The 24,475-nt window shown below is 41.5% G+C and overlaps 1 protein-coding gene across 1 annotated transcript in view; it reads right to left on the bottom strand.

Annotated features, from left to right (window-relative positions):
* LOC133074924 (beta-adrenergic receptor kinase 2) overlaps positions 1-23,077 on the bottom strand; it is a 116,511-nt gene extending 93,434 nt beyond the window's left edge. The window contains exon 1 of the mRNA XM_061168878.1: positions 22,909-23,077. Within this exon, the coding sequence (XP_061024861.1) occupies positions 22,909-23,021 (113 nt within the window). The 5' untranslated portion in view covers positions 23,022-23,077. The remainder of the gene's footprint in view (positions 1-22,908) is intronic.
* Between the last annotated feature and the right edge of the window lie 1,398 nt (positions 23,078-24,475).

Below are 24,475 nucleotides of genomic sequence, written 5' to 3'. Positions count from 1 at the left end.
ACAATGACAGCCTCCATCCCTAGAATGGAAGATACATGGATGTCTTCATTCAAGGATATTGGCTTGATGAACTTGATTTTGGTATTCATTTCACAATGTATGTGTATATCACATCATCACATTGTATACTTTAAATATAAATCATTTCATTTGTCAGATATACCTCAATAAAAAATATGCCCAAAAAAAGGATACTGGCTTGATGAGAGATGCCTCTTACTGACACCCATGATTGCATAAACAGCTGACTAAATTTAAAGCTGGAAACACCACAGCTCCAGCTAGTACCCTCTTCCCATGACTCAGGGCCAACCTTACATGTAGAGACTTGACTATGAAAAATAACTTAAGGACTTTGGGGAAGCTTTCCCTCAACACCACCACTTTACAAAAATATTAAAAGCATACACACACAAGACAAATTCTGCTAATCGATGAATGAGTTTCTTTCTAAAGCAAAAGCAAATGTTCCCTGGATATATTAATATTCAAAAAAATCACACTTCTATACATCAATGATAAACCACGATAAAACATAATTAGAAGGAAGATTTCACTTACGCCAGAATAAGAAACATCAAATGCCTTGAAATAAATCTTTTAAAATATGTGCAGGAATGTTACAGGGAAAAATTACAAATTGTACTGAGAGACAGTAAAGATCTTAATACGTGGAAAGATAGACCACAGTTAGGAATGGAAAGATTTAATACTGCAGAAACTCAAAGTCTACCCAGATTCATCTATAAACTCAATACAATTCCCGTCAATATTCCAACAGGATTTTTCATAGAACACGGAAACAGATAAGCTCTTTATAAAGTGTATGCAAAACAACACAGGTTCAAGAATAGCCAAGACATTTCTGAAGAAAAAGAATGATGATAAAAGGGCTTATTATGAAGCTAAAATAATTAAGACAGGATAAACAAATTGACCAATGAAATGGAACAGAAAGCATATAAACTGACCCACACATACATGGAACCTTGATACATAATAGAAGTGGCAAGGCAGAAAAATGGGGAAAGGAGGGACTATTCAATAAGTGAACCCCCAAAGCGATTATCCAAATGGAAAAAGTAGAAATTAAATCTCTATCATCCACTGATGGGCAACAATTTGGCATTATCCCTTCCTTTTTGAAACTAATTGAGGTATAATTTACATGTAATTAAATGCACATTTAAGTGTACTGTTAAATGAGTTTTTCACATATCATACTCTTCTAATCAAGATATCAAATATTTCTATCACCCCAAAAGATGCTCCTTTGCAATCAATCTCCCCAAATGCTAGGATCTGAGCAACTACTGATCTCCTTTCTGTTAATAAAGATGACTTGCTGTAGTTCTAGAATTTTATATAAATAATACAATATGTTGTCTTTTGTATCTGGCTTCTTTCCCTCGGCATAAACAAGCTTCATCCATATTGTTGTGTCCATAAGTATCCAGTTCCTTCTTATTGCCAAGTAGTATGTCATTGTATGAATATTCTACCATTTGTTTATTTGTTCATCTGTTGATAGACATTTGGGTTGTTTCCAGTTTGGGGCTATTACAAATAAAGCTGCTTTAAACATCTGTGTATACGTCTTTTTATGGGCATGTGTTTTCATTTTTCATGGGTAAATATCTAGAAGTGAAACTGCTGGTCATATGGTGAGTTATATTGAACACTATGAGAAACTGCTGAACCATATTCCAAACTGGGTGTAGGATTTTACATTCCCACCAACAATATATGATAGTTCCAGTTGCCAGTACTTCGGTTGTCAATATTTTTACTTCTAGCCACTCTGTTGGGTGTGTAATAGTATTTCATTTTGATTTGTACTTTAGTTTGCATTTCCCTGATGAATAATATTTTCTCCCACTCTGCACCTTGCCTCTTCATTTCCTTCATGAAGTCCTTCTAAAAGAACAAGTGTTTAGTTGATGAGTTCCAATGTGCTGATTATTTCTTTGGTAGCCGGTCTATGCTAAGAAATCTCTCACATCCCAAGGTCATGAAGATTTTAACCTATATTTTCCCTTAGAAATTTTAAAGTTTAGATTTTATGTTTAGGTCTAAGATCCATTTGTTGTTTTTGTGTACGATGCAAGGTAAGAACCAAGGTTCTTTTTTTCTTTATAATACCTAATCGTTCTGGTATCATTTGTTGAAAAAACTATCCCTTCTCCATTGAATTTTCTTGGCATCTTTGTTGATTCAACACTAAATATGTGTAGGTCTATCTTTGGACTATCCTGTTGCATTGATCTATATGTCTACCCTTACAAAAATACTGTATTATCTTGATTGCTTTAGGCTTAGTAAGTCTTGAAATCAGGAGGTTTAGTAACCTAAGCATTCCAACTTTGTTTTATTGCTTTTGGTTTTGTTTTTTGGCTATCCTAGGTTCACTGTATGTAAGTTTTTTAAATCAACATGGGAATTTCTTCCCAGAAAAAGCCTGCTGAGGCGTTGATGGGGATTTTGTTGAATCTACAGATCAATTTGGGGGAAATTAACCTCAATAATACTAAGTGTACTATGCATAAATACGACATATTTCTCCATTTATCTAAGCTTCTATAATTTCTCTTATTACTATTTCATAGCTTTCAGTGTAGAAGTCTTGTTTTTTTCTTAGAATAGCTTTCTCTGGTTTTGGTATCAAGATAATATGACTCATAAAATGAGAGGAGAATTATTCCTTTATTTAATTTTTCTGAAAGAGTTGGTGTAAGACAGTATTAATTCTTCAAATGTTTGATAGAACTCATCAGTGAAGCCATCTGAGCCTGGAATTTTCTTTGTGGGAAGGTTTTAAATTACAAATTCCATTTCTTTCATAGATATAGGGCTATTCATATTTTCTATTCCTTCTTGTACTGGTAACTTGTATCTTTTAAGGAATTTGTCCAATTCATCCAATTTGTCGAATTACTGAAATTTGATATTTCTTTATTGCCCTTTTAATTTCCGTAAGATTTAGTGACAGTTCTTCATTCATTCTTTATACTGTTAAACTGTATTTTCCTTTTGTTTTCCCTTGATCAATCTAGGCAGACGTTTATCAACTGTACTGATGTTTAGTTTTTGTTTCATTCATTTTCTTCTATTATTTATATTTTTTATATTTCATTGATTTCCACTCTTTGTTATTTAAATGCTTACAATTTACTGTGGGATTAATTTGCTACTTTTCTAATTTCTTAAAAAGTCCCATCACTGAATTTAAACATTTCTAATATAATCATTTAAAGTTATAAAATTTCCTCTGGGCATTGACTTAACTGTACCTCACAGATATTAATAGTCTGTTTTCATGTTCATTCAATTCAAATTATTGTCTAATTTCTCTTGATACTTTTTTCCTTGAACTGTAAGTTATTTATAACTGAGGTGATTCATTTCCAGATATTTGGAGATTTCCAGATATCCTTCTGTTATTGAATTTTGGTTTAATTCTGCTCTTCAAAAAACAGTGGAGAGAATTAAAAGACAAACCACAGACTGAGAGAAAATGCTGGCAAATCATATATCTGATTGAGGAATTGTATCCAGCATATATAAAGGATTTTCAAAGCTCAAGAATAACAAAACAAAAAACCCTCTTAAAAAAATGGGCAAATGATGCATACAGACTCACCAAAGAAGATATGTGGATGGCAAAGAAGCATATGAAGAGATTCTCAACATTAGTCATTAGGAAAAGGCAAATTAAAATCACAATGAGATATTACTACACACCTATTAGAGTAGCTAAAATTTGAAAAGACTGACCGTATCACACATTGGCAAAGACGTGGAATAACCAGAATTCTCATACACTGCAAGTGGGAATGTAAAACGAAACAAACACTTTGGAAAACAATTGGGCAGTTTTGTAATAAGTTAAACACAAACCACTATAAAATCCCATCAATTCCACTTCTAGGTATTTACCCCAGGGAAATGAAAGCATACACCCTTACAAAGACTTGTACATGAATGTTCTCAGCAGCTTTACTTGTGATGATCAAAAACTGGAAACAACCCAAGTGCCCCCAATAGGTGAACAAATGGATAAATATGAGTGGATATCCATATAATGTAATAATATTCAACAATGAAAAGGAATAAATTATTGATATAACATGGGTGGATCTCAAAAAAATTATTCTGAGTAAAAGGAGCCAGATTACAAAAAAAAAAAAGAGTACATATTGTTTGATAACAAAGAGGCAGGAGCAAACTTTTGGAAATGATATATACAGTAAAATTAAAAATGTATGTATTGATATTTGGTCTCTGTCCTGCTTCTTGGCACAGAGCTCCTAAAACTGGTGGAATATCCTGAGTGATAGGAATGTCTTATTCATAAGGAGCCCTTTTCACCCATACCTGAGTTTATGCTAATGAGGTGACTTGGAAAACCCCTAGATAACTTCAGGATAGGACTGGTTGCCAGAGGAACCAACCATGTGATTAGAGGATTGGAACTTTCAGCCCTACCACTTGATTTCCAGGAGGCTAGAACTGAGTTCAATTACTAATAGCCAATGATTTAATCAATGGGGCCTGTGTAATGAAACTTGAATAAGAACTCTAGAACGATGAGGTCTGGAGAGCTTCCAGGCTGATGAACCCGTCAATGTGCTGGGAGGGTGGCACTCCTGGAGAGGGTGTGGAAGCTCTGTACTCCACTCCTTCCCATGAGACCCTGCCCTACGTAACAACCACTTTGCAGTTCCTGAGTTGAACCCTTTACAGTAAAACTAATCATAGGTGTAGGACTTTCTTGAGTTCTGTGAGTTGTTCTAGTGAAATCTCAAACCTAAGAAGAAGGTCGTGGGAACCCCAAAACGTGTAGTCAGTTAGGCAGAAATGCAGGTAGACCTTAGACACATATTGCAGCTGGCATCTGGGGGCAGTCTTGAAATATGTGTAGTTTATTTTACATGAATTACATCAATAAAGCTGGAGATTTTATTATTATCATCATCATACCACAAGGATGCAATCAGCAAAATCTTGGGTGTGGGAAACTCTACACAACAGATGACCCAGTTTCTTCAACAAAAAATTTCAAGAGGAAAAATGATAGGGAACCTATAGTTCAAAAAAGACTTAAAAGAAATAACAATCAGGTGTAACATATGAACCTTATTTAAAACTCAATTCAAGTAAAACAAATTTCTTGTAAAAAAACTGAAGATATGTGAATACAGATTGAATATTTTATGATATTAAGGAAGTATCACTTTTTTAGCAGTAGCAATGCGTTATGCTTATGTTGGGTATTTTCGGAGCTCTTATCTTTTAGAAATACAGAAATATTTACAGATGAATGATATATATCATGTCTAGGTATGCTTCAAAATAACCTAAAGGAAACAATGTATGGATGAAACAAGATTGGTTATGTGTTGATTACTGATAAAGCTGAGTGGTGGCGACAAATTTATTGTATGATTCTCTCCTGTACATGTTTGAAATTTTTATTACAGAAAGTTTAAAACAATCAAAATATGGCCTCCAGATTCCTGGACCATTACTTTACACATCTCCTCAACAAAATAAGCATATATACTTACTATGTATAATACTATACCAATTGGAGGCATAATGGTTTTTTTTAATTTAATACCAACTGGTTGGTGATATACCAACCCTACCTGTCATGACCTACTGGGGTTCTGCTACATAAATGCAAGGTAAGTATAATAAATATTGTATCATAACTTAAAGAATTTTTCTACTACTAAAGTAGTTTAAAGAGCAGATATCTGCTCTCTACTGGCCAAAGGATGACTATGGATACCTCCCATTATTAAAAGTCTCTATATTCTATGTGAAGTTTAATTCTGTTCTATTCTGATGTCCAAAGTAAAATGCATCTAAACAAATATTTCAAATAATATGTGACACATCACCTAAAAAAAAACTAGTCATGCATAAGGTAGTTATGAAGATCAAGCAAGATGGCTTTGTTAGAAGCACTGCCCAAATAAGAGCTGTTATCATTATGACCATCAAGAAACCCAAAAGGCAGGCTTTTTTTAAGATAGGATAACTAAGCAATCATACCAAGATTCAACTCCCCCAAAAGGAAACTGCTTTCTTTCATACTGTCAGCTCTTCCCAAGGTTCCTCGGTTCACCAGATCTTTGGCAGAAAAGTCTTGTATGTAATTTGCACAGCATTAAACAACAGCGCATGAGATGATCTATATTCAGGCGACCACAACCCAATTAAGCTAAATGTGAATTCCTTTGTGTTTTTTCCCCCAATATTTTGACAATCCACATCCTGTTTTTAATGTCTTTTCTTTTGCAATATATTACCTGATATTAAAGTGACACTAAACATAATTGAATTTCACTGGCAAAAACAAAAAACAAAAAGCAAACAAAAAAAACCACACCATCAATACAAAAGTTACCCCTGAACAGATACAATATGAAAGATGAACAAAGTTATGGGTTCATCAAGTTTACCTAATCAGAGTTACTAAAACTTTGTGATCTAAACCGTCCCTTCAAATTGGTTACAATAATCATTTTTGAATCCATTTATCTTTCTCTCAAAATACGTTTGCATCAGCAACAATATAGAAGCAGCTTCATTTGATGGCTACGTTGCTGTCTGTGTGGAATAAGCATCAGAGGATGGGAAAACTGGAGCCAAGGAGAGTCCGTAGGAGGGCCGGGAGCATCCTCCTTGTTCCTAAGAGCCATTTTTCATGGAATTATCTCATTTAAAAGATCCCAAGGCATAGCAGCACTATTTACAATAGCCAAGACACGGAAACAACCTAAATTTCCATCAAAAGATGAACGGGTAAAGAAGATGTGGTATATATACATATATAATGGAATATCACTCAGCCATAAAAAAGAATGAAATAATGCCATTTGCAGAAACATGGACGGACCTAGAGATTATCATACTAAGAGAAGTAAGTCAGACAGAGAAAGGCAAATACCATATGATATCACTTATATGTGGAATCTAAAATATGACACAAATGAACTTATCTACAAAACAGAAACAGACTCACAGACACAGAGAACAGACTTGCGGTTGCCAAGGGGGAAGGGGAGAGGGGGAGGGATGGATTGGAAGTCTGGGGTTAGCAGATGCAAGCTATTATATAGAGAATGGATAAACAACAAGGTCCTACTGTATAGCACAGGGAACTAGACTCAATATACTGCGATAAACCATAATGGAAAAGAATATGAAAAAGAATGCATATATATGTATAACTGAATCACTTTTCTGTACAGCAGAAATTAACACAACATTGTAAATCAACTATACTTCAATAAAATAAATTTTAAAAAAAAGATCCCAAGGGCCTCACATTTTGCCCAATATCCAAACTCCCTGGCACGTTATGGGGAGCATTTTCAAAGACGGCCCAGGCTACCTCATCAACCATATCTTCCCTCTGTCCTCACACAGTAGCCACGCAGGATTTCTTCACTGCTCTGTAATTCTGTAAATGCCATTCCCACTAATGCCTCTCCTCATGTGAAAACCTCCTGCTCAGCCTCCAGGATCCAGGTCAGGGTCACTGGCCTTCGCCAACCCCTGCAGAGGCAAGCCCTCTTACTTCGGTTTCCACTGCATGTCAGATGGCACCATTGTATCATTTCCCACAATGTATTGTAAACATACACACCTCCGTACCCATCCCCTGTTCACTTAATCACTCATTCATTCAAGATAGGAAGTGTCTCCTTTCCACGAGCCAGGCACTGTGCATGACACTCAGAATACACAGTGGGTCCCACCCAGTCTCTGCCCTGAAGGGGGCCACGTCTAGAGGGGTGACAGTGGGGTAAGCAGGGAGTCCCAACGCAGTGTCACAGGTACGCGTCAACAGGGGCAATCACAGGGGCCTACAGAGTCTAGTGCAACATGGCTGAACTCCAGATCCCAAGGAGCCCCTGACAGAGAAAGCAACGGGACCACTCGTGCAGCATCTGATAAGCCATGCCAGCCTGCACCGAATAATTGAAGTAAATGGACAAAGGATAGCAGCAGGTTAAAAAAAAAAAACACAGAGAAAATTGCCAGACAACATACAGCCTCCACTTTTGGACTCACTTATTTTTCTAACTACGCGAGAATACCTAAATTACCACCCTTGAGATTAATGTCCAGCTTTTCATGGCTTTTTTTTTCTTTATTTATTGATTGATTGATTGATTGCTATGTTGGGTCTTCGTTTCTGTGCTAGGGCTTTCTCTAGTTGCGGCAAGCGGGGGCCACTCTTCATCGCGGTGCGCGGGGCTCTCACTATCGCGGCCTCTCTTGTTGCGGAGCACAGGCTCCAGACGCGCAGGCTCAGCAGCTGTGGCTCACGGGCCCAGTTGCTCCGCGGCATGTGGGATCCTCCCAGACCAGGGCTCGAACCCACGTCCCCTGCATTGGCAGGCAGATTCTCAACCACTGCGCCACCAGGGAAGCCCCCATGGCTTTTTTTTTTTAAAGCAAACACTTCAGGACTTCCCTGGTGGTCCAGTGGTTAAGACTCTGCGCTTTTACTGCAGGGGGCTTGGGTTCGATCCCTGGTCGGGGAACTAAGATCCCGCGTGCCTTGCAGCACGGCCAAAAAATAAATATATAAAGCAAACACTTCCCTTCCAAGGACTGACAGATGACATTTTGTTTCTACAACTGGCAAAAATGCTGACTTGGATACAATTGCTGAGCTTCCTTGTCCCCCTCCCACAGTTCTTCCCTAAGACAATGTGAACCAGGCCAGAACCTCAGAGAACAAGCACCCTCTAGGCAAACAGATTTACAAAGTAAAATATGCTCCGTATAAGATCATCCAATGGAATTTTTCAACTACTCATCTTTTAATTTGGTACATGATACCACTTATCACACGAGAACTCTTCATCTGTGTCATGTATTCATTCATTTTCTCCTTTATGGTTTCCAGGTTTGGGGTTCACCTGGGACAGCCCTTTATATCCCAAAGTAATAAAAATATATACTCTCATGTTTTTCTATTTTTAATATTTTGATGATTATCTCATTAAACACTCGGGAATTTATTTTTTTACAGTGTGGAGGGGTTATGACTTTACCTGATGGCCAGCTATCATGCACAATCCCTTCCCCAACAGACTCAAAATGCTACCTTTGCTCATAAGCCAAATTCAAATTTTACTATATAGATGAATATAAATATGCATATACAGGAGATTTTGCATGCTCTGCCACTTATGTGTCTTATGTGCCTGAAACAAGACCACACTGTTTTAATTCCTATAGCAATGTTTTATATTCGGTAGAGCAGACCCCTGCTGTTTAACTTTTTCAAAATTTTATTGGTTATTTTTGCCCATTTTTCTCTTCTAGATGAATGAGGATCAGCTTATCACATTCTTTAAAATTCTCATGTGGATTTTGATTGGTTAATTTGAAGAGAACTGACATCTTTTCAATACTGAGTGTTCCTGTCTAGAAATATCTTGTAACTCTCCCATTTATCCAGATTTGTTTTGACTTCTCTTAAAGTTTTGTTTTTCTTCATACCAGTCATATTGGTAATTAGTTGGTGAGGTCTGGTTTAGAGCAACACATTAGAAAACACTTCCTTTAAAGAAATTATTTTGAAATGTTTTGACAAGTTAATAGTCACATAATTTAAAAATAGAAAGTTGTTAAAGTAACCTCAGTGAGAGAGAATTACTTTGCAGAGTCTTGTTACGCATGGAAAGTATGCTTACAGGATAGATCATCTTAAATAGCATGGGTTATTATTTTTTTCCTGCTAAATGTAAACATCAGAGCTATGATTTAATAGATATTCATGACTGAATGAGGTTCAGTGAAGTCTTCCATACTCAGTGAGTAAATGGATACAGTTTTCTAAAGTTTCATGTCTTAATATGCTTCCTCTCTTGGATAATCTTTTTCCATCTTTTTTTTTTTCTCATCCTTCGATGAGAAGTCTTCCGGTCAAAAGGTTGTAAATCTGTCCACACGACTTGGATGAGTCAGAACTCTGGTTGCAAATACATTTATTACAACTCTATCCATATCTTTGCCATCAGTGTCACGAGGCTCTTTTTCAGTCATCTAATGCAGTTTCCAAAAAGCACATCAGCCTTCCTTCAGTCTCAGTTATTTGAGATGCTGGACGTTCTGTATCTCCATACGATGTGTCACAGGAATTTATATCCGAAGTCACCAGTGCTGGTTACACGTGACACTGGGACAACAACGAGGTTATCGTCAGCCCTACCCAAAGATAGTCTTGATCCACACACAAAGCAATCTTCGCTACTGGTTTTAAAAATTCTTGTAAAATTTTTCAAACATGCAAGAAGTAGAGAATGGTAGAGTGAACGCCCATAACCCGTCAATCAACACCTCAGGAAGTTATCAAGATTTTAGTCTGCTACTTTCATCCTCCCCCTCACTTTTCCTCCGTTTTTTTAAAAGCATTTTAAAGCAAATCTCAGACTACGTATTGTTTTACCTTTACTACTTCTATCTGCATTTCTAAAAACTATGGACATTTTCCTTCCAATAAACATGATCCGTTATCACTTCCCAACCCCACCCTGGAAATAACAATAAATCCTGAAGATCTAATACCCATTTCCTAAATCAAATTTCCAGGATTCTCTCAGAGGTGTCTTTCATATAGTTGGGTTTGAATCAAGATCAAATCAAGATCCACACATTCATTTGATTATTATATCTCTGAAATCTGTTTTACACTCGAGCACCCCTCCATCCCCACCACCCACTTTTTATCTTCATGCCAGTGACTTACTGAGGAAACCAGGACAGCAGTCCTGGAGGATGGCCCCCATTCTGGATTTGCCTGTTTGCTTCCTCATAAGGTCACTCAATCTGTTCTTCTACCTCCGTGTGTCCTGTAAGCTAAAAGTCAGCTCTGAACTTGAGTACGTTCAAGTCCACCTTTGGGGGCAGGAATACTCACTACATAGTCTTCATATTGCCTCATACAAGTAGATGCATTTATTTCTCCTCAGTGTTGGGGAGGGGGAAGTTCCCCCTCCCCTTCTTGAGTTCTTTTGGCCGGTCTAATAATTAAATGGACACAAGACAGAGTAACAGGAGAAAAGAACAAATTTAATTCATACGTACAGAAGTCTCACAGAAATAGGACCTAAAGAAATGACCAAAGCAGGTGGCTTTTATACTTCTTAGACAAAGAAACAATAAATCTGTGAAGAACTGACAAGACAAAGACATTTGGGCTTGGGGTCCTAAATTAGTGACGAAGTAATAACAAGGTTTGTTTACACAGCCTTTTCGGCCCTGAATTCGCCATCTCTGGTGATAAGGATGTCTCTCTACCTCCTGGGGCCGGGAGGGTACCTTTCACATGGGAGATTTATTTCCTGCTTTCTGGAGACAAAGGAGGGTCAAAGTGTTCTTCTTCCATTGGTTGTTTCTTAAGTAACCTTAATTCAAAATAATCAGTACGCCACTTTAGCCTATTTTGGGGTCGGCCTGTCCTGAGCCCCAACGTTAGTGATGTGAAAATTCAGATGGTGAAAGTTTGACCTCTCCATTTAAAATTCCCCCATCTACCTTTCGTTTAGTGGTTTCATACACTGATCTTTGCCTAAATCAATACTTTCAGTAAAAGTTGCAAAATGATGATTTTTTTTCTAATTCCATCATTCCTTCTGAGTTGCTGCAATTTCCTCCTGATTTGCTGCTATTCTTCTGTAAAGATGAATCTCCCATGACCAACTAGGGAGTTATGGTTACCTTAAAATGTAGTTCGTACTGAAAGGTAAGATAAATGCTTAATTCTTTACCTTTTTCATTGCCGCTTTCCAGAGACAGAGTTGGTGCTCTATTTTCACTGCCAGTAGTGATCAATAAGGCGTTTTACTTGGGGAATCTCTTTTTCGGGGATAGCAGGTGAAGAAGTTGAGTTGTGGATGGAGTCACTAAAGTGTCTCTGACAAACAGAACTCCATCCCAATATGAGCTCAACGACCTTTCTGTATGAAGGTTTAATAGGCAACCTGCTTCATTAATTTTCTACCACAATTTAGAAGGTACTACTAACAAGATTAATAAATGTAACATAAAAAAATCCTTAATGCATCTAGAGTAACTGACAAGTATGTTCAAGCCAAAGATCCCCATTTACCTACAGACAGGGAGAGACGTGAATTTTAATTTTGCTTTTGAAATAAGGGTGCATCTGAAATTACAAGTGTGTCTGAGGTAGGAAAATAATGAAAGTATCAATATATGTAAGCTACTGGATCACCTCATCAGATCCCTGTAGTAGATCACCCAACTGAATGAAGACAATGCATTTTCAAACTGTGTTACTAACATCTGAAATTGACAATGTTCCTCTACCCAAATCCAAGAAACTTCTTTGTTTAGAAGATTCATGTGGCAGAAGGTAGTCTGAGGTTGTCTATTAAAATGTACAGAATTTGAACTGAGGCTCAACTGTGCCGTTTGCTATCAAGGTGATCTTGAGCAATTAGCTTCTCTCTGAACCTGAACTTCCTCCTAAAATGGGGATGATGAGTATTGTGGAGCCGTTTCCAAGAATCTGAAAATAAAGGAAAAAGCTTGCCCTTGGAGAATGAAAATTTTAAATCAACGCATAACACAAAGGGCAGAGAAATGCCAAAGGCTCCTCGGCTAACAAGCTGTGGCTTCAGTGACTGTGTTATCGAATCCAGGGGGGGCCTGGCACCAGTTAGAGCAGGAAACATGAAAATGTGGACACGGGCCTCTCACTGTCAGGGAATTCCAGGATTCCACACCCAGGGTAAAGCCACCCCGTGGAGAAATGACCTGGTCCCAGCTACTGCAGCTGCCGAGCCAGGGGGCTAGGCCTTCTAACCCCTCCAGCCACAGGCCTGTGCCACCTGTGTCACCTTCTGAGGACAGCGTCACTTCCACGAGGGCCGCCTGCAGGGGAGAACTCTCAGGTCATGGGGACTTCAGGCATCAAGGCTCCTGAGAATGAGTGCTGAGTGTAAAGCAGCAAATCTGACACTCCACCTACAGTCTGGCTTTTCAGGTAAATCGACCATGTGAGTTAGTGCACTTTGAGGGGTGGGAGCCTCTACCTCATCGGATTCTCAAAGGGGTCTTTAAATAAGAACCACCGGGCTCGAAGAAGATAAGAGAAGAGAAGGTGTTAGTCGGGCCGACTCAGCTGATTGATGTGAACTTCACAGTAAGAGGCAGAGAGAGACCCAGTGCCATGACAGAATCCAGTTTCTGAGTCTGAAGGGCAGGGGGAAGCCCCCAGGACCACAGGAAAGACACTGGTGTCCGAGGAGAGTACCAGCTTTCCCCCAAGTAGACAAAATACCCCTCTCAATGTCTCCACATGGACATGTCTGGAGTAATTTTCTTTTTTCTTTTTCAAATGTCTACCAACTACAGAGAATAACCATAAAAACTAACAAGAAAGAGTCAATACGTGTAAAACTACAAGGCACTGTATGCAAGTATTAGTGGGGTTTTTTGTACTCTGAATTCAAATCTCTTGCATAAATATGAAACAGATGACCATCAGATGTCATTGGGTTTAATAAGTTAACATTGTCAGACCTAACTGTTAAGCTCAGCAAGTAGATCTCCCATCATGATCATTTTAATACTGATCCAATTCACACCCCAGGTCTGGAGAATGTTTCTTAAGAGCAGGGAAAGAATTTTATCAGGTTAGAACCACTGAGGAGGCCCTTCAAAACTGGAGTCTGGCTTTTTCTACTGTTCTGCCACCATCTATCCTATACCAGAGACTTGTGAGACACCCATAGGCCATAATGTTTAACTTCAAATTCTGATCTTACAGGAAGGAGCGTCCAGCCTCTAGTTTATCAAACTGTTCCAGCATGACATGGCCAGAGAAAATAAGCTTCTCTTACAGAGTAACCTGAATTAAAAAAATAATAATAATTTGAAATACCAATCCCCTCTCAAGCAGGGCACTTTATTTAAAGGACTGAAACATAAAGATGCTGGCTGATTTTCCACGTGGAATTAAAAAAAAAACACAACCAAATGATTAAACCCTAAGAAATCCCTGAACACAAAACTCTTACAGTTTTCTCTTTGGAGGGGCGGGGTGGGGGGGGGTGTTATTAACATAAGCATCCTCTCATCCCTTGCTTACAAACTACTACTGTGCAGAGAACACCTTCCCCTCCTAGCCCAATTCTACTTGGGATGTTTTGCATAAAATAATACATTTTCCTCCACGGCCACTGGAAACAAAACAGAAGGAAGCGGTTCCAAAATGGAACACAAAAAGAGAGCAGGAAAACTTTACACTCTACTCTACACTTAATGTTGTGATGATTAGATTCATTGCGTAATCCCTTTCCCAGTTAGGGTGTCATTATGAGAAAAGAAACAGTACATGTAGGTGAAAAAAGCAGGGCCTTTTAAAGATGAATATGATATACTACCAAGTGTAAAACAGATAGCTAGTGGGAAGCAGCTGCATGGCACAGGGAGATCAGCTCGGTGCTTTGTGACCACCTAGAGGGGTGGGATAGGGAGGGTGGGAGGGAGACGCAAGAGGGAGGAGATGTGGGGATATATGTATATGTATAGCTGATTCACTTTGTTGTACAGCAGAAACTAACACACCACTGTAAAGCAATTACACTCCAATAAAGATGTTAAAAAAAAAAAAGATGAATATGAAAGTCCCTTGACCTTTTCTATTAGGGTTAGTTCCATTTCTACATGGGGTATAGATGCCCCCCACCCTTACAGCCAACAGCAAAAGCCTTGTACTTTTCAAAGAAGATACATCGGAAGTGTCATCAAAGCCTTAGACATTTTCATGATGCAAAATGAAAGCCTGCAGTATTTAACAGCTGTGTAAAATGCCTTCCCATCTCAGTTCATTTTTAACTTAAATCCTTATTGAAAGCAATACAGATATAGAAAATTTAGAAGAAATGACCTGAAAATATAACCAGTTACCTTTCTAGATAATAAAGAGCAACGGACTGACTTAATGACACAAAACACAAATACCAAGGAGGTGTTATTCAAGAAAGTTTTCTTGCTGAAAATGAAGAAACTTGCTGCTTTCCACAGCTACCAGAGTTGTAAGTTTTGGAATATATGAAACATACGCTCCCTAACCCTCTGAAGATGATCTTTTCAACTTAATTGAAGCTCGCTTTCTTCCTGAAATAGTTTAGCCCATGATTATCTAAGAAATACACAGTGCCTAGCACTCACTTAGCACTTGGCAAAGGGCAGTCACTGTCACAAAACACATGTAACCCATGCCTAGCTTCCAAACTTTTACTAATGGAAACAATCCCCTAATCAAACCGGTATAATGAATTTTAAAATCATTCAAGGAACCAAAAAGGTTCTCCCTATAATGGAACTTTTAGAGGGACTTGACCATACACTTGATTTTGGATTTAACAGTTTTGCCATCACTAAATTCATTACAGTAACTCTGCAGATACCTTTTTAGTCTTCATAAATTTTAATATTCTTACTCAGCTAGGTAATGTTCGGACTGATGAGCGTGGATTACAGAGCAGTGTGCAGACTTCAGCATGATATGAGGAACAACTAAAGGAACGGGGGACAGCTTCCCATAGCAGCCACTGTGGGCTGTGGTAGCTGCCTTCAAATGTCTGAAGATCCATTACTTTGGGGCGGGATTAAACTTGTTTTGCAAGACCACAAAAGGAGAGCAAGAGACCTGTGCGCAGAATGAATTACAAGAGAGCTTTCCAACACCACGGAGCTTCCAGAGATGCTCCCCAAAGATGACCCTGGCTGGATGCCAGAGAGGGAGGTCGCCCACCCAATGCAGGACTAGACTGGATGCCCTCCAAGATCTTTTCAAACATGAGATATGACAATGCTATGTTATTAAGATGCGATCTTTGAATGTCTGAGGAAGACTAGAATGCATCACCTTATGCTCAATACGCTGAAGCCAGCTGCTTTTAGATTATGATTTTTGGTGCATTTTACTGAAGCAAAGACCTTTTGAGGATGTCAACTCTCTTAATTGCTTAGTTATCTATACTTAAAAGTGGCACGCTTGTGAACTCTTAGGTACTGAAGCCAATATAGCCCAGAGCCTACTGGATGATGGATGGATGGATGGATGGAAGGAAGTAAAGGGAGGGAAAAAGGGAGGGAAAGAAGGAGGGAAGAAAAAAGGGAGGAAGGAGGAAAGAAAGGAAAAGAACCACGCAAAGCACCACATGCAGAAGGTTCTAGACAAACAGTACTACAACAAACAGCTAGAGGAAGAACACTGAGGAGAAATCTGGGAAATTCACCTACTTATGGGTCTAGGGGTCAACATTCTAACTTTTCAGAAGTCCTGCCTCCCGAGCCCGCCCCCTCTGAGCACGTGGCACAAGGGTCTCCGTGCAATACTGCTTTTATCTCCTACTGTTTTGTACTTTTTTTAAGGTGTTATGTCTCATACTGCATATAAATCACAACCACCACCACCTATGGTGTAAACTAAAGTAAAATTATCTTTTCACACTGCTTCCAATCTTTTTTCTCTTGAGTTTTCGTGTTTGAAATGAATGTTCTCTCCTGCTCACAAATGTACTGTATGGATAGAAAATGCTCTCAAGAGACAGATTTTTATTTGGACATTTTGTGATCAAAAAGGAATAGATATCATATTGTACAGATGGGGAAACTGAATACACTGAATTTAACACTGAACTGAATTTAAGTGACTTACCAACGGCCCATGGCAAATTGCCAGTGGCATCAGGGTCATACTTCCTAGTCTAGAACTTTCTCTTTTAGTACAGTATGGCAGGTAGGAGGGAGGGCACAGGAAAATGAGGGGCCAGTGATGACAACTGGCCTTCAAGTTCACTAAGGATGAAGGTCTGGCCGGGCTACTTTCATATGGGCTACTTTCATATAATCACTTTTTCCTGCTCCTGAAACCCTGGAAGAAGGAAATGAGAGCAAACAAGAGTACAAGTCCAAGGCTGGGTCAAAGCTGGCTCTTACAAACAATCAGTCACAAAATATATGAGCTGCAAAAATATTTTCACTGTATTCTCTAAGAGGCTTTTTCTTTATGGTCCTATAAAATATTACAATGTGCTTTTGCTTCACACTGAAGCCGAAGCACAGGTGACCCAAAAGAAGACTTCCAAAATTAGGAGAAATATTTCCAGGATATGGGGAGCCTGCTGCATTTCAGACCCATACAGCAATCCAAAAAGGCCCAGGGGGTCTAACTTCTAATCAGTGATAAAAACAGAGAAGGATAAAGAAGTGAAAAAGAGGAGAAGCAGAGGCAGTCCAGAACCACCTCATTAGCATGCAAATGACTTAGCTGACAAATGATTCAACAACCAGAAAGCAAAAGTTGCCAAGTACATCATTTCCATTTCCCCACCGCTCAAGTCCAGAGAATAAGGACAAACCACCAGGCACACAGAATGCATTTTCACCTACAGCCATCTTCAAATACACAGTTTTATTAACAGAGGAAGATTATTTGAATGAGAAGTGATTTTTATTGCAAATAAAGCCAAAAATATTGTTTTGTCCCTTTTACCCTTTTCTCAGATATGGAAAATTGGGGGTGGGGGGGCGGGTGGGAGGTAAGCAGCCTGAGCTGCCCTTTTTTTCTAAATGATAAGAGAGAGAAATCCTGTTGGGTGGCCAGGGGGTGAGGCGGTCTATTATTATACAATTTCTCATTAACAGCAGTGAGATTGCGCTTCTCGTGTTAAACCAAACAGGCATTTAACCCCCGAGCTCCTCCTGGGAAAAAGGCAGAAACTGCTTATTCACTTAGTCATAATTACCGTTTTCACAGGTCCCAGAGGAATAGCTGTTCTCGATCAGTCTCTGAGGTCACTCCTGACTTTCCCAATGCCGCCCTGGCAGCTGATTGAATCGGCACGCAGAATGATTTTTCCCCAACCAAAAAAAAAAAAAAAAGTTTCGCTATTTCATCCATTCCCTGCAAAATGAGACGTGGGGGTGTTCGCTATTCTTTCTGGTGAGACGGCATAGCGAGGTGGAAAGGACCCAGATTCTGGGAAACTTGGGCTTGAATCCTGCACCTGCCTCGGCCACATTCAGCTGTCACCTGGACTGAGTTCCTAAACCTCCCTGAGCACCTTCTCCATTGGGAAAACGGAGCTGATCCTAACGACCTGATAGGACCGTCTTGGGGAACAGATGCACTCACAATGCAAACTGCCTGGCAGAGGGCGAGCTCTCGGCAAATGGTAGTTATCATATCACTACCTCATGGAATTTAAACTTCTCTCTCGCTTGTCGGGGTTGCAGGGACCCTGGGTGCCCTCTCTACTCCGTGGCATCTCTTACTCTGCTTGCCATGATAAAGACGGAAGCGTCCCTTCTTTGAGCTGTGACATCTGATCCAACAGTGTCCGTCCCCGTCCACACAGATGTTTGGCAAAGCCCGATTCAGTGTACCGAGGAGGTATTTTTAAGAGGCTGTCTCTGAGAACACATCGCTTCTAAAAGCTGGGACTGCCTGTACCTCAAAGACATCTACTGGGCTCTCGATGCAAAGCCTTTCACAACGCTTGACTTGGGTACATTCTGGGTCCCAAACTGACTGCACTGGAACGTCTATTTCTAAGAATTGCCGATCGCACACCACACTTACATCTTCAAGTCGCTGGCACAAATTAACTTTGACCGAGAATGAAGTAATAACTGAAAGGTCAGAACAAATTACATTTGGCAAGTGTCACATAGAGAAAAAGAAGCAAGAACACCACCACTGTTTTATGCATAGAAATGCTCCTATCGACGATAAAGAGTGCTTTCTTCCTGAAGGCTGTTCCTTCTTTCATCCTTGACTTTTCAGTACAGAGTTGGGCTTGCAGGCATAGAATACCCTCCAACCCAAACGGAGGGGAATCTTTCAAGTCACCCACCACTCACTCGCTGACTGGAGTTGGGGAAATTACAGAATAAACCCCATTTCCACATCAGAAGAAAACAGAGCTATTTTTCAAGACCAATTACCTATGATAGTTTTAAAAATAGGAAGATGCACACTACCATATTACTATATATATTACAGCTAAATAGCTCTTCAAAGGAGATCATTAACAAATTACTATAAGACACTGAGCAGATATAATGTGTTCCGTGAATATAGAATAGTAAAAGCCACTCCGTGCTATTTGTCCACAGTTAAATAGAATCTTCAAGCAATTGCACATGAAAGTAAACATCTTTCTCAATTCCCAGTGTATTTGCCACTAGACTGTAAGCCCCTTGAAGGAAGAGGCTGTGGCCAGGGTGGTCACAGTATCCCTCTGCTTGGCTCAGGAAAACACCTCTACAACCAGGTACTGAATTAATGGAATAAACAGTATCACACACCTTTTTCAGGACTGTCTAAAATGCTCCCGGAAACTTATAAAGGCTCTTTAAAATGTTTTCAGACCTTCCTATCATAGCGTGTGAATACTTGGAAAGGACAAGCTTTGTGATGGATGATCCCAAATTTTCAATGTCCACTGAAAAGAAATGAAACTCCAGAGGAAAGATGGATTTTATGCGACTCAACCTCTTGCAAGTGTGTGTGACCCCAAGTCAACTGAATTTCACTCTGTGCGGAAAAAGCTACAAGAGTGATGAGCCCAGGGGAAAAGCTGCCTTGAACCCTCCAGGGCTTAAGATGCTGACCCTTTGTAGGTCTTGGCTTCTGAATTAGACCCTATTAAATAAAAGTGTTTCTTCTCTAACATGGCATAAAACAACTGGCATGCACATCTGAATGAGCTGGGCCTGCGCAGTGCGTCCATGGGTCACAGTTTACTATTACCAATAGATCCCATTATCAGCTACATTAGCTCGACAAATGTTTCAGTAAACTAAAGCAGCTGTATAATTTGAACAAATAGGCAACTTTTACAGAATTTGCACTCATTGATTCGTTAACTGAATAATGTGTCAGCCTAACAAAATGGTTGCCTCTTGCCATCTCAGAGAAGCAAAATCTCTCCGGGGCGGAACGTTCCATTTTCTGAGATTCTCCCATAATAGGCAGGGGACTGCACACGCCGCACTTCATTGAAATTAGCTAGATATTGCTTCATTCTGTTGCCTTTCTGTGCAAAACTGGGGGAAAGGCAAAGTAAGTGAAATAAGGAAGCACACAGAATACTCAGTGGCTTCAAATAATTAGCTGGAAAGAAAAGTCACTCGGGATAGACCAATGGCAAGTTTTATGCTTCCCATTTAGATACTGAAAATACAAAGCTAAACCTCTTTCTCAAGAATGCCAAAGGCTGGTGATCACAGGGCTTACCCCAAAATAAAGCTAAAATAGAAACTCTTATCAGAAAACATGTTACATGTATCCTTTACCAAAGAGTGAAATCACACTAGTCTTTTGAGTCATGATGCTGAGGCGGTTCAACGTGAAATTAACTTGTTTACCAGAGCTAGAAATCCCCCAACCTCTCACCCCCATCCCAAAATCGAGCAGGTAGGCCACTAACTGCCATCCAGTGGTGGAGAAAAATGTGCAAGATGTTTTACCTCATAATCTCTATGTACCAGAATCCTAACACAGCACAAGGAGTGGCAGTTACTATGTAAATGGTCACAGCACAAAACTAAACCCAGTTGAGATAAACTCAAAACAAATTAGAATCTCTGGAGGAGGTTCCAATGGCCTAATTCAAGAGTCTATTTAAAAACAAAACAGCAACAGAATAACAATTAGTAAAGAGCTGCTTCCTAAAATTACTCTCCTGTTGATATGTCTCAATTCTAAAATGTCATGAGAAATCTGCTCCCAGGTCACTAATTCTGCCGTAAAAGAAAGCACTACCAAAGAATGCCACCGAAAACAAAGGCCTTCACACAAGTAAGTGAATACCCTAAGCACATAAGTATGTTCTTAAGAGGGACATTAAAAAAAGCAGAAGTCACATTAAGTTCAAAACACCAAGAAAAAAAATGAACAGGAGTTCCTAATTTTAGTAATATTATATATCACTCCCCCCCAAAAAAACTGTCCATGAGTTAAGATTTGTTGATTTTACATATAGACACTTTATATATTTGGGACTCCCTGCCCTTAAGGAAGAAAAAGAGGAAAAGAAATTAAGCATTATATATGACATTTATAGAAACGTAGAGGGTTTTTTTTTTTAATGAAATTCAGGTTTCATTTGGGGGTTACTGTTTTACAGTTTCCCACTTGGCAGAAATTTTAAACAGCACTGATCGTCAGTGAGCTTCGGATATGTTAAAGTCTGGAACAGGAGTGTTGCTTTCACAACACTCCAAAAGGCCTCCACTCTTCCCTTACTTTCCCTGCTTGTCTTCGCTCATCAAAGTAGGTTTTTCCCTACAAAATGTACAAGAGGCAGGGGCTATGAAGGGCAAGTGAGACAAAAACATCCAGGAAGCATGTCTTCATTTACACAATTTGACTTTTCACAACGAATAACGCAAAGGGAAAGATATTTTCTATATCGTGGGGCTCCGACTCAGGGATTTGTAAAAATAATCTGATGATCCCTCAGCATCACAAGATTTTTTTTTTCTTATGTCAAGGTAACATTTAAGCAATCTTAGATGTATATGACGCTTGAAGAACTGATGTTTTCAAATGGAGAATAGCTTTGGTTTTAGATTCCAATACATTACAAAAATGCATGGTCTTAAATTCACCATAAAGAAGATGCCTCTTTTTATCATCAATCGACCAAGAGCTATTTAGTGTCAAGGAGACACATCTGCTGTACTCATGATGTTGTTAATTAGGAAAGCTAAGGGGAAAAAAAATCCAACCCTAATCCTTTGACACACTATTTGAAACTCACTATTAATCTGATGCAGGATATTTTCTGGGGTGGTGCCAATGATATGAACTAATCAAGTCGTTTACTACTTGATCAATAATAAATCATTTTTGAGACAAAAATTACAACTTGGTATGGACCTCACCAAGACCCTCGCCAATTCAATCGGCCCCTTTACTGGTAATTTAAACAACAAATTCCTGCCTGGAATCACCCATTCAACATGCGTTTTTAAGTGGGTCCCATTTCAACCTTTTAATAAAGTGCCACCAGTGGATCTGTCACCAGGTGACACACTTAGTACCAAAAAGAAAATCGGGTGGGTCAGAATCCACTCCTTATTGCCTGGAGGCACCAAAGAGAAAAGAGGTGCAGGAAACTGACTGGACTGGTGGACCTCAAGGGGAGCAAGCACTGAAAACACCAATTTAAGTGCCTGGGGCAAAAGGCAACTCGCCTGCACTCCCCAGCTAAGGCGCCCAGAGGGAGCTGAGGAGAGGACGTTGCTGGAATGGGGGACAGGAGCAGAAACTAGGGAAGGAACCACCGGGATGGAGCACAAGGGAAAGACAAGCATGGGGCAGAAGGAGGGACAGGGATGGGGCAGGCGGGGGACCGTATGTTGGAGCTGGAGGGGAGGACAGGGACGACAGAGGTGGGGCCAGGGCTAGGGATGGGGCTGGAAGGACAGGGATGAGGCAGGAGGGAGCCACAGCAATGAAACAGGGAGGACTACAGGGATGGAGCTGGACCGAGAGGCAGAGATGGGGCAGGAAGGGGCGACAGGGATGGAGCTGATCCAGCGAAGTCACAACCACATCCTCACCACACCTCGCTGGGGCGCTCGCTGCGCGCCACGCGCCGCGCTGGGCACTTCGGGGCGCTCTCTCCCGGAGTCCCCCCAACAGCCCTCGGATGCCCCATTTCAGAGACGGGAACGGCGAGGGCGGCCCTGCAGCGCCCGCTCCCCGAGGTCGCCGGCCGAGGGGGCAGCGGCGGCTGAGCGCCCGACCCTCCCGGACGCAGGGTGTCGCTGGCGGCGACGGGGGGCGGCGGCGCGGGGGGCGGCGCGGGCCCGGGGAGCCGGTACCTGGGCTCGGGCAGGACGATCTTCTTGCTGGCGCGAGCGGCCGGCGTCGCCTTGCTCTTCTCCATCGCCATCAGGTAGCTGACATCGGCCAGCACGGCCTCCAGGTCCGCCATGTTGGCGAGCGGCGGCGGCGGCTCCTCAGGACCCGGACGGGACGCGCTCCCGCCGCCGCCGCCCGCCGCGCCCCGACGTGGGGGGGCCGCCCCGGGGCAGCCCCCCCCGCGCGCCCCCGCCCGCCGCGCACCCCCCACCCCCGCGCGCCCCGCTCACCGCCCCGCGCGCCTCAGCCTCGCGCCCGCCCCGCCCCCCCGCGCGCCGCCCGCGGCCCCGCGCACGCGCCGCCGCCCCCGCCCCTTCCGCGAGGGTCGACGGGGAGCGCGCGCCCTGCGGCCAGTTCCCCTCCGCGCCCGAGCGGAGCGGCCGGGCCCGGTCTACCCGGTCCCTGCGGGCACAGTCCCGCCCTCCCCTCGGGGTGGCCACGGGGGACTTCCTCTCCTCCTTCGCCTCCTCCTCCTCCTGCTCCTCCTCCTCCTCCTCCTCCCGACTTCCCGCCCGCTACTGCCTGCGCTCTCACGACCCCCTCTCCTCCGGGACCCCTGCGAGCGGGGGACGCCCTGGACCCAACGCCCACCACCCAAGGGACAGCGGGGAGGTCTCTGTGCCAGTGTCTCAAACTGGACAGTGGCCATCAGCATGCTCCAGGAGGTCTGGGGTGGCCCCAGAAATGCGCGTGCCCCACCTGTCTGCCCAGGTGATGCTGAAGCCTGTGATCCGGGTCACCCGTGAACAGCGCCCCGCGGCCCAGCCCCTAAGCTTCAGTCCTGACCCCGAACACCCCCTCCACCCCCCTGTAAACTCAGCAAAGAGAAACCTAACAGCTGGAGAAGGTTGCTTGTCTCAAGCTAATCAGGGCAAAGTGGGGTGAGAGCTCCCTCGTGGGAGCGGACCTGCCCTTAGGAGCCCACTGGTAGAGGAGCTGTCTGCCCAAGGTGGTCACCGCGCCCTTGCACGCAAAGGTTTGGGTTTGGATGTTTAAATGGTCGCTGAGAACTAGAACTAGTATTCTGGCTCTTGTGGTTTTTACCATCAAATTAGGGGAGCCCTACTGTGCGCACAGACCCACCACAAGGGTGATATAGGGAAGTGGAAAAGCCAGAGGCCAAACACCAAGGCAGGAGGGAATTTCCAGCTTCCTGATCCTCAGTCTCGGTGTCTGGTGTCACCACTCCCCACGTGGGCCTGGGGTTTTCATTTACTTCTTATTTTTTCACAGCGGTACACACAAGTGCACGTTCAGAATGCATCACTCCAGCCGGAGTGATGTTAAGGGCATCCAGGAAGTCTTAAAAAGACTTGAGCTGAGAATTAATCGGTTAAAAATCCTTTAAATTCATCCACATAGGTCACATTGTACCAGGAACCTCAACTTTACTAGGATTTGAGTGAATGTTCTGGCAATAGCTTACATGGTCAACAGAGTTCATCAGAAATGGTTAAGGTCAAATTTTGGACATTAAATGTAATGTCACAGCAGAAGCAGCCTGATTTGGTCATCACAAGAACCCTG

Source organism: Eubalaena glacialis, chromosome 15, assembly GCF_028564815.1.
Source record: "Eubalaena glacialis isolate mEubGla1 chromosome 15, mEubGla1.1.hap2.+ XY, whole genome shotgun sequence".
Lineage (NCBI taxonomy): Eukaryota > Metazoa > Chordata > Mammalia > Artiodactyla > Balaenidae > Eubalaena > Eubalaena glacialis.
This window is presented reverse-complemented; position numbering and strand designations above follow the sequence as displayed.